The sequence below is a fragment of the Beta vulgaris genome, chromosome 8, assembly GCF_026745355.1.
Source record: "Beta vulgaris subsp. vulgaris cultivar EL10 chromosome 8, EL10.2, whole genome shotgun sequence".
Taxonomy (NCBI): domain Eukaryota; kingdom Viridiplantae; phylum Streptophyta; class Magnoliopsida; order Caryophyllales; family Amaranthaceae; genus Beta; species Beta vulgaris.
This window is the reverse complement of record NC_079209.1, coordinates 14316969-14331298: the sequence shown is the minus strand read 5'-3', so window position 1 is coordinate 14331298 and position 14330 is coordinate 14316969. Positions and strand designations below refer to the sequence as shown.

Below are 14330 nucleotides of genomic sequence, written 5' to 3'. Positions count from 1 at the left end.
ACATGTATTTAGTCTAAAGTTAGTCTTCCCTTTTTAATTCTTTAGGCGTGTAGTACATCTAATTACTATGTTGTCATTATATTTTATCAATGATGAGAGTTTCAATATTAATATTATCATTATTCTTAGTATTATTACTATCCTCGTTAGTATGTTTTCAAATATTAATAAGTTATTAATTTCATGCATATGCCTTTATATGGCTAAGTTTATATTACTTATTATTCTTTACAAAGGAAGATTATTTCCGAAAGATTTTTATTAGTTATATGGTCTTTTATGATCACAATTATAAAGAGGCCACGACTTGTTATTTACTAACAAGAACGGTAGCTATTATATTACTTACCCATGTACTTTTTGTATAAGTCATGTGGACAATGTAGTTTCCCCTCGTAATAGACTCATTACGGAATACTAAACTTGAGGGGTGTGCACACTTTAGGAAAGGTACCTAGGTAAGGAAAAGGAGTTTTATTAAAGTTACATACTTTATGTTATACAAGTTATTTCATGTATCCAAGGAAGGTTTATATGAATATTTTGAATGTTTATTAAAGTATCTAAATTTCCGCATATACATGTACTCAGTATTTTTACTGACACGCATTTTATTTGTTTGTTTGTTTTATGGCTTTGTCCAGTGATGACCATTTGGGGAACATATTTTACAGGTTGATTGATGCATACTTCGTATGGAGGAGCTAGTGAGGACTAATACATAGCTTAGTTTAGTAGTTATTATTTTTATATTTCCCTTTTGTCATAGTAGAAACAATAATTTTTATTTATCAATAAAGAGAAGTTATTTTTATTGATTCCGCTGCAATTGTATAATTAGTAGTTAGTAGTTTTAGCCTTTAACTATATCACGTGGCGATAATACTCTCAAGTTTCTCAAGGTGTCTTATATTAAAATGAGTTTTCCAAAAGAGAGAAATTTGGGGATGTTACAGGTTGGCCAATGTGGTGCTGGTCGAAAAGTCGAGCGGGGCGTGGCGAATGTGTGTGGATTTCAAGGACTTGAACAAAGCTTATCCAAAAGACAACCACCCTTTGCCAAGATCGTTAGGCTGGTCGACTCTATTGCCGGCCGCGCCCTCCTCAGATTCATGGACGCAAACGCCGGTAACCATCAAATACTAGTGACCGAACAAGATAGGGTTCATACCGCCTTCACCACTCCTCCAGGGGTCTACTGCTACAAGATGATGCCATTCGGTCTCAAAAATGCCAGGGCTACGTATCAACGGACGGTCAACAAAATCTTCAGCGACCAGCTAGGTGGGAACATTGAAGTGTACGTCGAATATATGGTAGTCAAAAGTAAAGCGCCTAACTAGCTAGTTAGATGCACTCGGACGCTTCCTCTCTCGTCACTACTACATTTTTAATCAAAAGCAATGGCTAAAATAAGCTATTGCGACGACTGTTTTTTATACCGTTGCAGTAGGATCATCTATTGCAACGGTCCTTTTCAATTTAGGTTCATGAATTGAGCTATTGCAACGACTTTACGTTGACCGTTGCATTAGGTATATCTATGGCAACGGTTTAGTGATTGTCATTGCATTAGATGAAATTATAAATAGGGTCGTTGCAGTAGGTGTTATATATGGCAGCAACGTCTTTAATTAATTAATTGGCGCAAATTCTAATATATTAATCAATTCCCTCTATATTTTTATCCGAAAATTCAAAAACTTAAAAAAAAAAAGCTTATACCCGCTATACTTCGTCGTGAAATCAGGAACAAAAACCATTAACACATAACTGAAGAAACACAACGAACAGAAATCCAATCCCCCACATCTTGCAAGAGGAAGGTTAAGAATTTACGAGATTTCTTCCAAAATTCTTCCAAATTTCATGAATATATGCAAAATTCAAGTCTTGAGCGAAGCAATTAGGTGAAATTATTCAAGAAAACTCAAGTAAAGTGACGACATTCAAGAAAACCCAACAAAGAGACGAAACTCGGAGTTATAAGAGGTGTGTTCTTCAATTTCCATTGTCATGGGGTTCTCGAATTATGCATATATAGCAGCGAGATTATGTGCTTGTAGTCTGTATCATATTACTTTCACTTCTCCTTCAATTATTTTCTGTCGCTGCACTATTTATTTCATTAATTCGTTAGTATTCATGTGTAAATTGAAGAACTAAGTGCACTACCTGTTGCTTATTAAAGCTTGCCAAAACTGATATTGAGCTATTGTGTGCATTATGTTTGATGAATGATGATGTTTAATTGATCACCCAATAAGTGGTGTAGGTTTGTGTGATTCAAATCCATATTGGATGCTCTATAGGGGACAAATTTTAAAATTCAATTACCTAATAAAACATTCAAAAAATCTGTGATTTTATTCGGTGAATAAATGCGGAAGGAATATTGCATCAACTTCTTCAATTTATTGTAGAAACTCTTGAACTTAGTGATCAGCAGTCCTATGTTAATTAGTGGAATATGAAGACATTAAACAAGGAAATAAAGGACCACATCTTTATGGCAGCTAACGTTGAGTCGATATTAGTAGAAGTGTCCTCTAAGTTGATAACGTTGAGTCAAGGAGATAAAAGAGCATTGATACAGAAGTAGAAGTGTCCTCTAAGTTACTAACCATTTGTTTACTTGCACTTTAGAGGGAATCAAAGATATCTATTGTGAGTTATCTCAGTTTCTTAAAGTGGTTGGCGAGCAAAAAGGAGGGTAATAGCATATGATAAATGTATTTAGTCGCAATTCTAAAAGATGTCTACTCCTATATTAGCGAGTGAAACGCTTTGGGAGCTGGTTTGTTTTTATTGAATGTTCAAAGTTTATATTAACAATTTGTTTTGAAATATAAGGATTTTTATAATTTTTTAAAATTGTATGCTGACTCAATAATCTGTTTTGCAACATACCGTTAAGGAACAAAATGGATAACATAGATAAAAAGTGGTGGATACTTCAAAGATGGAGCGATGAATATGAAGAAGGAGTTGAGGAGTACATTAGTAAGGCTTTTGCTATTAAAGCACAAGGGAACCAGATTTGTTGTCCTTGCAATGTTTGTCATTATCGTTATTGGGAGTATAGAAATGTTGTTAGGGATCATATCATTGTTAATGGTTTTGTTCCCAGAAGTGATAAGTTGTTAGACTTAGATATATATATTGAAAAAGAATCGGATGTGACAGAAGAACATGATGCGATATTAGACACGAATGATGACATAGAGGGGTTGTTGCATGATACAATGAGAGAAGGGCCGAATGAAGATGCAAAGAAGTTTTATAGATTAATAGAAGAAGGTCAACAAGAATTATATCCAGGTTGCAAGAAATTTTCCAAACTGTCCTTTCTTATTCATCTATTTATATACAAGTGTGACCATAAGTTGAGCAATGTAGCAATGTCGGCTTTGTTAGGAATATTTAGAGACACGCTACCAGATGCAAATTTGCCCAAGTCTTTTAATGAAGCAAAAAATGTTTTAAGAGTTTTAGGGCTAGATTGTCAGAAGATTGATGCATGCCCTAATGACTGCATGTTGTATTGGGAGGAGCACGCAAATGCAACAAGTTGTTCTGTTTGCAAGACTTCAAGGTGGAAAGTAACTAATAAAGAAAAGACTAATGGGAAGGATTATAAAATTCCTGCTAAAATTCTAAGGTATTTTCCAATTAAGAAAAGGTTGCAAAGGTTTTTTATGTGTCCGGAAACTGCAAAGTACATGATATGGCATAAAACGAATGATTCAGAAGATGAGTTTTACAGCATCCAAGGGATGGTGAAGCATGGAAAACATTTGACAAGAGATATCCAGACTTTGCCAAAGATGCTCGTAGTGTGAGGCTTGGGTTAGCTTCAGACGGGTTTAACCCATTCCACAATATGAGCATTGTACATAGTACGTGGCCAGTGATATTGATCAATTATAACTTACCTCCGTGGTTACTTACGAAGCCTGAATTTTTGATGTTAGCATTGCTTATTCCCGGTCCCTTATCCCCGGGAAATGATATTCATGTTTATTTGCAACCACTAATTAAGGATTTGAAAGAATTGTGGGAGGTTGGATTGGAAACTTATGACTCTTTAAGCAATCAAAGGTTTGATATGCACGCAGCATTGATGTCTACCATTAGTGACTTTCCTGCTTATGCAAATGTTGTCTGGTTGGAGGACAAAAGGGAAACTTGCATGCCCTGCTTGTCATTATGAAACTGAATCATTGTTCTTCAACAAAAGCCACAAGCATTGCTATATGGGTCACCCTACTTTTTTAGATTTGTCCCACCCTGGCGTCGTAATAAGAGATATTTTATTGGAGTTACGGGGCAAAGAGACCAACCAGTGCGTTTAACAGGAATCGAAACTAAGGAGTTACTTTGTGGTTTTCGAAATAAATGTGGAAAGTTGCAAAAGATAACGAAACAAGAAAAGGAAGTTCCATGGAAAAGGGTACCAATATTTTTTAAACTTCCATATTGGAAGCATTGTTCACTTCGCCATAATCTTGATGTAATGCATATTGAAAAAAATGTATGTGATAATATCATTGCCACACTGTTAGATTTACCTGGAAAGAGCAAAGATCATGCTAATGTTCGTCAAGATTTGAAAGCCCTAAATTGGATGCCTGAACTTCATCCTCAATTACTAAAGATGGTAAGGAAGTATTTCCAAAATCACGCTTTTCGATGTCATTAGAAGAGAAGCGATTGTTTTGCCAGGTCATTAAAAATGCAAAGCTACCACTTGGATATGCTTCAAATATCGCTCGATGTGTGCAAGTTGGTGAAAGGAAGATCACTGGATATAAGAGTCATGATGCTCATTTTCTAATGCATTACTTGCTTCCTGTTGCAATCAAGACAACTTTGAGCAAAGATGTTGCAAAACCTTTGCTAAGGTTGTGTGCCTTTTTTAAGGGCATATGGAAGAAAGCTATCGACCCCCAAAATCTCGACTATTTGCAAACTGAGATTGTTGAAACCCTTTGTCAGTTAGAAGAAATTTTCCCACCTACCTTCTTTGATGTCATGGTTCATTTACCAATTCACTTGGTGGAAGAAATTAAGCTTGGTGGTCCAGTTGGAATTAGGTGTATGTATGCAATAGAGAGGTACCTCCGAGAGTTAAAATATGATGTTCGGAACAAGGGTCGTCCGGAGGGCTCAATGGCTGAAGGATATTTGGCCAAAGAATGTCTCGCATTCTGTAGAAGATACTTGAATCGATCAAACAATCCTTCAGATAATAATGACGTTGATCCTGGTATCTCAAATACATTATTTCCCAATATTGGCCGACCTATTAGAGGAAAGGGAAGGAATAGAAAGAAGAAGGATTATGGGTTTATGATGGATCACATTACACGGGCCCAAGTCCATCAATATGTCTTATTCAATTGTGATTCGAGGAAGTTGAGAGATACATCGAGTAAGATAACTTAACACAGAATTTTTTCTAATTATTTTTCTAATTTTTTTATCTTGCTAATTGTGATAGATACTAACATATTTAGTAAAATCACAGTGAACATAAGTTGTCTGTAAGCAGCCACAGGAAAAGAAAATGGGATTTCGCGCATACTCATAGCAAGAATTTCATGGAGTGGTTTAGAGAGAAAGTTGATCTCAATATTCAAGAAGGGGAAGAAATAACGGATCATATCAAATGGTTATCAAAAGGACCATTTGTGTTGCTAAGAAGTTCAGTGGCTACTCTGTTAATGGCTATAGGTTCCACACCATGAAACGAGAGAAAAATGGCGTAACTCAAAATGTGGAGTCACCTTAACAGCTCTAACGCATAGTTTTGCTAGTAGTAGAGATCAAAATCCTGTTATGGGGGCTGTGAACTATTATGGCTCGTTAGAAGATATTATTGAGATATCTTATCATAGTCACTTTAGTGTTATCTTGTTCAGATGTGTGTGGTTTCATTCGGAAAAGGATGATTTTGGGATGGATGTCGTGAATAAGAATAAGAATATTTCACAAGGAGAACCGTTCATCTTGGCATCTCAAGCACATCAAGTTTTTTTATTGAGGATCCGCTTAAAGAGGGTTGCATTATGCTATTCAAAATCTTCCTAGAGAACTTTCTGATGGTACTATATATGGCTTTTTCTCTGGTATTCGATATGAATTCATGTCTATATTGAATTACAATGCATGTGTTTAATTCATGATTTATCGTCTCATAAAATATATCTTTGCGGTTTTTTTTATTTTTGTAATTAACCATCAATGATCTTCTCCTTCCAGTGATCTGCCATGCTTGAAAAGCAGTGGTTGGTTGGTTCATCCTTGTGTTCTTTCTTGACCAATGTGTTGCATGCAGTAGTTGTGTTGCTTTTTGCATGGTGTTCCTTCTTTTCTTTCTTTATCTCTGCACTAGCAGGTTTCTTAGAATCCTTTGATTGAAAATTTGCTATATGCTGCTTTTCCTCCTTCAGCTCTGCACAAATAGTCTGTTTGGCATCCTTATGGATTGTACTTGCGTGTGCTTTCTTCTTTGTCACTACGTGTGCATCAGATTTCATGTCTTTGACAGAGATAGTGTTAGCATTTTCTTTCTTCTGTAAATCATTACATGCCGGCTTTGTGTCCTTGGATGCTGGACAATGGCATGTAGTACAATGTTTCCCCACTGCTTGGTGTTCCTGTTGTTTTCCCCCAAAAATATACAATAACGTTGATTGTCTCATCCCCCCCCCCCTTGTAGATGAAAAGGAATAGAGAGAAGTTTAATGTTGGACAACATCAGATTCCACCTTATGAGAGGCAACGTTTAGAGAGAGTGAGGTTTAACGAAGAAAGAATGAAAGCAAAAGGGTTTGGAGGTTTGGCAAACAAGTCATTACTCGACAAAACTCAGGAGATTCTCAGTGGATGGAGAGATGATGAAATATTTTCATCTGATGACGAGTACTTCACATCAGACTATGAGGGTTATGACGAGGAGAACGAAACTAATAATGATGCGCGGCAAAATACTATGGAGGTTTGTGATTTTGTTCCGCTCAATTTCTACGTGTATATTATCTCTAGTGGTCTTATTAGGTTATGCTGGCTTATTATAACCTTTATATATTCATCTATCTATTTCTTTGGTCTCCATATGTTTTTCATTGGTTCATTTTTTGCTGCATGTTTGTGCTGTCTTGTTTATGGATGCGATTCTGGAAATCAGTTTCTCAAAATATGACTTGTCAAATGCTTGCTCGTGATAACATATACAAGTATTGAGTTAATAAGGCAATGCCCAAACCAAATTTTTCAAGGAGGGGAGTGGGGAGTTGAGGGAGGGTGCAGTTTGTGTAGTGAGTGTGTGCAGTGGGCAGTGAGTGTGTGCAGTGGCAGGGCAGGGAGGGGGTGGGCAGTGAGTGTGGGGGAGTGGCAGGGAGGTTGGGTAGTGAGTGTGTGCAGTGAGTGTGGGAGTGCAGGACAGGGAGGGGTGGGCAGTGAGTGTGTGGGGAGTGTGTGTGTGTGGTGAGTGCAGGACAGGGAGTGCAAGGCAATGAGGGTGTGTGTGCAGTGAGTGTAGGGAGTGTGTGCAGTGAGGGAGGGGTGCAAGAAGGGAGGCAGTGCAGGGGGAGTGGTAGTGCAGGGAGGGGGGAGTGGTAGTGCAGTGATAGTTGATTGCTTGATGCTCAATGTGGGAGCTCCTTGACAGTTTGATGAAAATATGGAACCCGTTAAACATACCAGGCCTATTGGAGGTTGCTTTCTGTAGGTATTTCAGATATCAATATTACAAGCCTATTGGACGTACCCCATCTGTTTGAGAAGTGTGAGACTGTAAGTAGTAGTTACTATGGCTTGACAGTATAGATTCTGTTACACTATCTTGTTTATGGTGGCATTATCTTCATTGCTAGTAGTGTCAGCTTTGTTCATTCTTTCTCTACCTTTGTTCTAAATAATTGACGTAAGGGATATATTAGGTCAGTATGCATAATTTTTATGAGCAACACCAAATGATGTGGGGTGATCTCGATTGCAGACCTTGTCCAGAAGGCCAAGATTTTGAACACTTATAATGCATTCTTTTTTAAAGAATGTATTATCACTTCTTGTATGTTGCTCATAAATTGTCCCCTTCCTCTCACAAGGTAAATCCTTGTGCTGAATGATGTGACGGGTTGTATGAGAAGAAACTAGTCACATAGAAGGAATAACAGAATAGCACATCTTTATTATGATGAATACTGGATCCATATCTTCCGATAGATTTAGATGTGCAGTATTTGGAACCCGATTAGTGTAATATTGCTTATTATGCTCTTTTAGTTGTTTTCTGTTCTTCCTATAGCCAGATGGGTATAAATGAGACTCTTGTGCTGTTGTGCCACTTTGGTATTAAAAAATACAATGACCATATTTAAGCTTACTTTTTGGTTCAATTTTACATTTGGTGCATATTATAGAAATCCTTTTGTTCGTCTTTTTGCTTTTCTTCTAATATTTCCCCCTTTAGGTGATTATGCGTTTTTGCATGGTTAACCATGTCGCCAAAAAAAAAAACTTTCGTGTCCCATATTATGGATCTAACCTCATCCAGCATTTTTGATCCTAGACCTCTAGGCTTCTCATGGTGCATCATGATGCATGGAAGGAAGCACATAAGGTGTTAAGTGCCAGATATATCTAGACATTTAAAGTTGACATGAGTTTCATGTCCCTAATAAGAGCTATGACAGCTGATTAATCATGATGCATGGAAGGAAGCACATAAGGTGTTAGGTACAGTAACAAGTCGTAGGTGAGGAGAACTAGAGGCACATCAATTTATAATTATGATAAGGAAAACAAAACAAAAAATCAGACCTGTTGAAAATTTTTCTGTAATCTGCTGCAGTTTGCTGTATTTACGATTATGTGAATCTATTGGAGGACTTTTTAAACTCCTTGATGTATTTAAACAAATTAGGGCCTGTCTAGTAATAAAAAAAACTAAGAGACAATTCTTACATTAGCTAGCTTTTGTAGGATGTCTATCTTACTCTGGAGGTTTTCACGCAACCTTTTCAGGTGTGGATCTTCAACCTTAGTATGTTTCTGTAATAAGAGCTATGACAGCTGATTAATCCCAAACATAAAACTCGTACGCACAATGGAGAACAAAGCACAATAAACATAGAAGTGTCTAATTTCATATAGCAAATGGGAAAATGTGAAGTCAGAGGCTTCACAATCCCCCACTAGCTTCTCGAAGCAGCTATATATCCTGCACATGGAATTTACCCATATAGTAGATTTTACCATGCTCTTTAACATAATGACTCGGTATCAGTCATTGTTAAAGAGTTGTATAAAAAGTAAAAATACCAGTATGATATGAGCGAAAAATGTGATACCTGCCATGGAAACAATGGGACTGAAGAAAGGGCAGGTTCAAGTATATCCTTCAACTCTAAACCATAATTGAGCAGGATGTGTAGTATGTACAAAGTCGACCTGAGGGTCGAGCTTCCAGATTTTTGACTCAAGGACCCGCAATCACGGTCATTGGATGCAAAACTACCGAATCTAGAAGATGAGTATGACAGGAACTGAATGAAACCATGAGCAGCATGCCCATATAAAGATACCCTTCTCTTCCTCAACGACCACCAAATATCCACCAAAGTACTGACAGAAGATAGTATAGTATTTTCTTCTATGTGAGCATATTGATCAAGAATGGTCTTCTGAAGCTGAGAAGACACAGCAGCTGACAGCAATTCAGCACCAAAATTTTCAACACCAGGTGCTCCTGCTGCAGCTTCAATGACATTCACTACTTTCTGCACCAAAGAAGTTTCATGATTTAAACTGTTCAAGTCACTGGATGACTCATCAAAGGAACACCTCTCTTCCCCTTCATTTATATCATTTGCACAAAGAAGTTCTGAAGTTAAAATGACAATGAAAAAGTTTCAAGAAAGCACCTGATCAAATTCTGTGAGTTTAGTTACAGCTTCAACAATTGCCTCCTGATTCTTTTCATCCCAAATTTTCCTCTTTCTTTCTGTCCACAACAAAGATGCTTTATCACAACGGAAAATAGTAACAATGATCTAGATTGTAAATTCATCTCCTTGACTGCAGCAACTGTTGGTGAGTCTGGGGGCAGATGTCCGTTGGTGAGTCTGGGGGCAGATGTCCTACTTAGATAAGGTTAGGGCAAGGAAAGAAGGTGCAGAACTGCAGAGGCAGATTGCAGCGTTTATCTGTTGCTGCAGTTACAAATTGAGTACAATGCAGATTTTGAAGTGTGTAGAGTTGTTAGAATCTGTATCTGTATTTTAAGCATTTTATTTTGCACGCTTATGGATTGTTAGATGTGCCTTGCAATATAATATTATGCCTCCTTGGAAAGTGTTCTTCTTGATTTGCCATCAAAGCAAAGTAAGCTTGATGCTTACAGGGAAGTATTGAATCTATAATTGAGATGTTGGATTAATAAAGGCTGCTCTTGGTGAAGCATCATTTCCTTGTCTATTTTAACTCACTCAGTCACTCTAGAGGAGCCTCATTAATTAGAAGTAACCCATCTTTGCTAACTGCATCCTGCCTCATTTGTTTTGTTTTGAGTGCAACTATAAAAGGGATAGGAGGAAATCACATATGCCTACTTCTCTGAAAAAGGCAGCAGCTATAGCAGCCAGAAAGTTTAATAATTTACTCAGATTGGTGCCATTATATGTTTCTTGTATGGTTTCAGGTGGAAAAAGAGGGAGTGAAGCACCCATTATCTCAACCATTATCTATGAGGGAGTTTGTGCATAAAAATGGGCAACGGAACCAACAAGCAAAGGATAACACACAATCTGAAAATGTCGAGCAAAACAGGCGAAAATCCGTGGGGACTGCCAAACCTGCAAAACAGCAAATGACAAAGGATATTGCACGCCCTCAAAAGCAACAACCAAAGGGAAAGACACAAGAAAAGGAGTATTGTATTCCGGGGTCTATATCTTCATTTCGCTTGTTTCGGCAAAAGCAGTTAGAAAAGATGCGACACACCACAGACACGGAATCTCCTATTACCAATGGAATGACACATGAAGCAAACTTGGAAATTCAGATTCCTTCCACTATAATAAGAAATGATGAAGTTGAACATGAATTGGAGCAACAACCAATAAATGAAGAAATAGAAGTGGAATCTCAACCAAATGAAAGAATAGAGGAAGGTATATATTACGCACTTTTGTAGATGACATTTTCTTTTTTCTTTTATATCTATCTTATTATATAAACTAATACCTTAACCTTAAATAGCTTGTAAGAGTAAAAAGCAACGAGGTCCAACAACGTTAACAAAGGTCCACTCGCGTACAAGAGAAGAGCGTGAAGCTATTGTACTGAACTCAATCGGCCAACCAGTTGGACCAACAAAAGAAGTTGTTGATGAATTTAGCCTCTTCTTGGGTACAGTTGCTAGGGATTCCGAGCTTGCGCCTCTTAATTATGGAAATTCAAACTTTTGCCCACACTTGATAAAATATGGGATTATGTTGGTATGTTCCTTTCATTGTTTCTTTTCTATATAAGCTCATTCATCAAACTGAAAACATGTATACACTACTAATTGAGCTCATTCATTGGACCGAATACCTTATATACTACTAATTGAGCTCATTCATTGTTGGGTTAGGAAAAGTACATGGTTCCCGATCAAGGGAAAAAATGGGTTTTCGAATCTATAAATGCAAGTTGGCGTGGTCATAAATGTAGGGTAAAGCAAAAGCACTACTATGCACATGAAACTGATGAGAAAAGGTGGGAAAATCGTCCAAAAACATTTTCCGATTCTCAATTTAAAGATCTTTTGGAATACTGGAATTGTTCACTAATCGAGGTATATGGTTTTATTCTCTATATAATTTTGTTCGTCTACTGTTGAAATTGTATGTTAACTTTTTTTTCTATTACAGAAAGAAGCAAAAATTAATAAAGGCAATCGTGGATCACTAGATGATATGCATACTATGGGTCCGAAGTCATACGCAATGTTACGTCATAAGTTGGTAACAACACATTATCTTGATTTATAGTTCTTATTGTTCCATCATTTCATACTCTTAGAAAGTTATATATTGAACTACTAATTTTTATCTCTAAAGCAACAAGAGGATCCGGATAAGCAAGAGCCTTCACAAGAAAAGGTCTACAAAGAATCGAGGAAAAGAAATCCGAAAAGACATACCTCACCAACAACGAAAAATCTATATCCAATATTGTGAGTTGACATGCTATTTATTTGCATATTTTCTGCCTTAACTTAGTATATGTAATAACTTAATCTTCATTGGATAGGCCAAGATGGATGCTTTACAAAGTGTTGAACATGGAGAAGATGGTAACACTAAGGATCATTACTCTGAAGTCATACAAGATCCTGTACGCAAAAATCATGTACGCCTTTATGGAAGAGGTGTAACGAAGACTGATTTGAAAAAAAAGGATACAAATTCGGGTTTCATATTTCCACAGGGGTTTTTACAAAGTATGGAGACTCAATTGGTGCAAAAGCTAGCACCGAGCGTGGCATCTGTCATTCTTTCTCAAATTCAAGCCGCTAATCCAGGAGTAGAGCTTGTGATTCCTGACTTTTCAATTGGTACAAAACCAAAGGATGCATCTAGAGATCAACATCCAACTAGTGACACCAATGAGCAAGCTTCTAATGGCCCTCAATTGTTAGATTGTGAGGTACCATTTTTAAGTCTTATTTCTCTATGAATATATTTATGAACTAAACCTGTGGAATATGCTACAACCATGACTTTTTCATGATTTCATTCTCTACAACATAAAAAGCATATAATCCATGTGACAAGTAGAAAGGTAATGGGTTACATGACTTTGAGAAAGCTCTCCAATTACTGAAAAAATGAATGTAAAATAGGCATTGTCTTCACAAAATTAAGCTTAGTAATATGAGCATTATTCTGTTAAGAGTGTATCTGAAAAGTCGAAGTGTGAGCAGACTAGTGTATGTTACATGGGATGTTGTGGTGTGGAACATATGGAGTCTTCCTAAGCACAAGTTTATCACCTGGTTAGCACTGCCTATCATAATACTAAACCTGCCTTTCATAATACTAAACCTGCCTATCATAATTCTGCCTAAGAAAGTTAGTGTCAAATAGAAAGTGTATGTAATATAGCAAGGAAGAAATTCGGTATACTGGTACCACTGTGTTCCTAGTATTGAAGTTAGTGTTAAATAGATTAAAAGCATAATTAGAGCTAGAGTGTTAGCAATTCTGCCTAAGAAAGTGTCTAGAATTTCTCTCTGACTGCCTATCATAATACTAAACCTGCCTATCATAATTCTGCCTAAGAAAGTTAGTGTTAAATAGAAAGTGTATGTAATATAGCAAGGAATAAATTCTGTATACTGGTAGCACTGTGTTCCCAGTATTGAAGTTAGTGTTAAATAATAGATTAAAAGCATAATTAGAGCTAGAGAGTATTAGCAATTCTGCCTAAGAAAGTGTCTAGAATTTCTCTCTGACTGCCTATCTCTCTGAATTATGCTCGATTTTGGTCTTTCTTTGACTGCCTATCATAATACTAAACAGTAAGTCTATTGATTTTCTATGCGGTTGGTAATTGGGGTACTTGAAAATGAACTTAATTGCCACAAAATATGACAAGTGTACATATACTAAACTTCGTGGAAGGGAATTGGTTTTCTTACCACTGCTTTTGTTGGGTGCTATCTTTTTCATTTTGTAATTCAGCTTCCACTTATCATGTTCAAGTGATTTACTGTTGTCTGCAGAATAATAAGCATTAATGTTTTTTTTTCAATATTTTTCTTGGTGCAAAGCAATATAGAATCTTTACCAAATGAAATCAATGGGCTAATTATTACTCATTGCTTTATATTTGCTTTTCAGGAGAGACTTGGTGAAATTCCGAAGATTTGGGATCTAACCGAGCCGGACAACCTTTGGTTAATTAGTGAAACTCAGGAGAGCAGCAAAATAGATCAAGTGGAGCGATATTTAGAAGCAAAATGATCTATATGTGTACTTAAAAGGAATTTGTGGTACTAAAACAAATATTTATTAGTTGGGTTTGATTGAGTACGTTAATTATCGTTAATTAGGATTTGTCATGTATACTCTTAGTTTAATTAGTTTTGGATATTATGATACAGATATATATGATAATTATTTTTGGATATTATGATACAGATATATATGATAATTATTTTTGGCATTTCAAGAGTATTTTTGCATCTGTTGTATCGTTACCAATATATATCAAGAGCTGTAATATTATAGGTTTTCAACAGGTTACATTAATAATCGTTGCAATATCACCAA

General features: G+C 36.5%; 1 protein-coding gene and 1 long non-coding RNA gene across 2 annotated transcripts; both read left to right on the top strand.

The window, feature by feature from the left end:
- The first annotated feature begins 6724 nt into the window (after positions 1-6724).
- Positions 6725-11754, top strand: LOC125494112 (uncharacterized). Its single transcript, XM_057391442.1, has 4 exons — positions 6725-7003; positions 10709-11180; positions 11269-11507; positions 11725-11754. Exons 1-4 carry the CDS (start codon positions 6725-6727, stop codon positions 11752-11754), a joined length of 1020 nt encoding a protein of 339 aa, XP_057247425.1.
- A 47-nt stretch (positions 11755-11801) lies between these two features.
- LOC130589655 (uncharacterized) lies at positions 11802-12184 on the top strand. The gene is made up of 3 exons (XR_008967238.1): positions 11802-11848; positions 11925-12017; positions 12114-12184. It is a non-coding gene; the product is annotated as an uncharacterized LOC130589655 (long non-coding RNA).
- The last annotated feature ends 2146 nt before the right edge of the window (positions 12185-14330 follow it).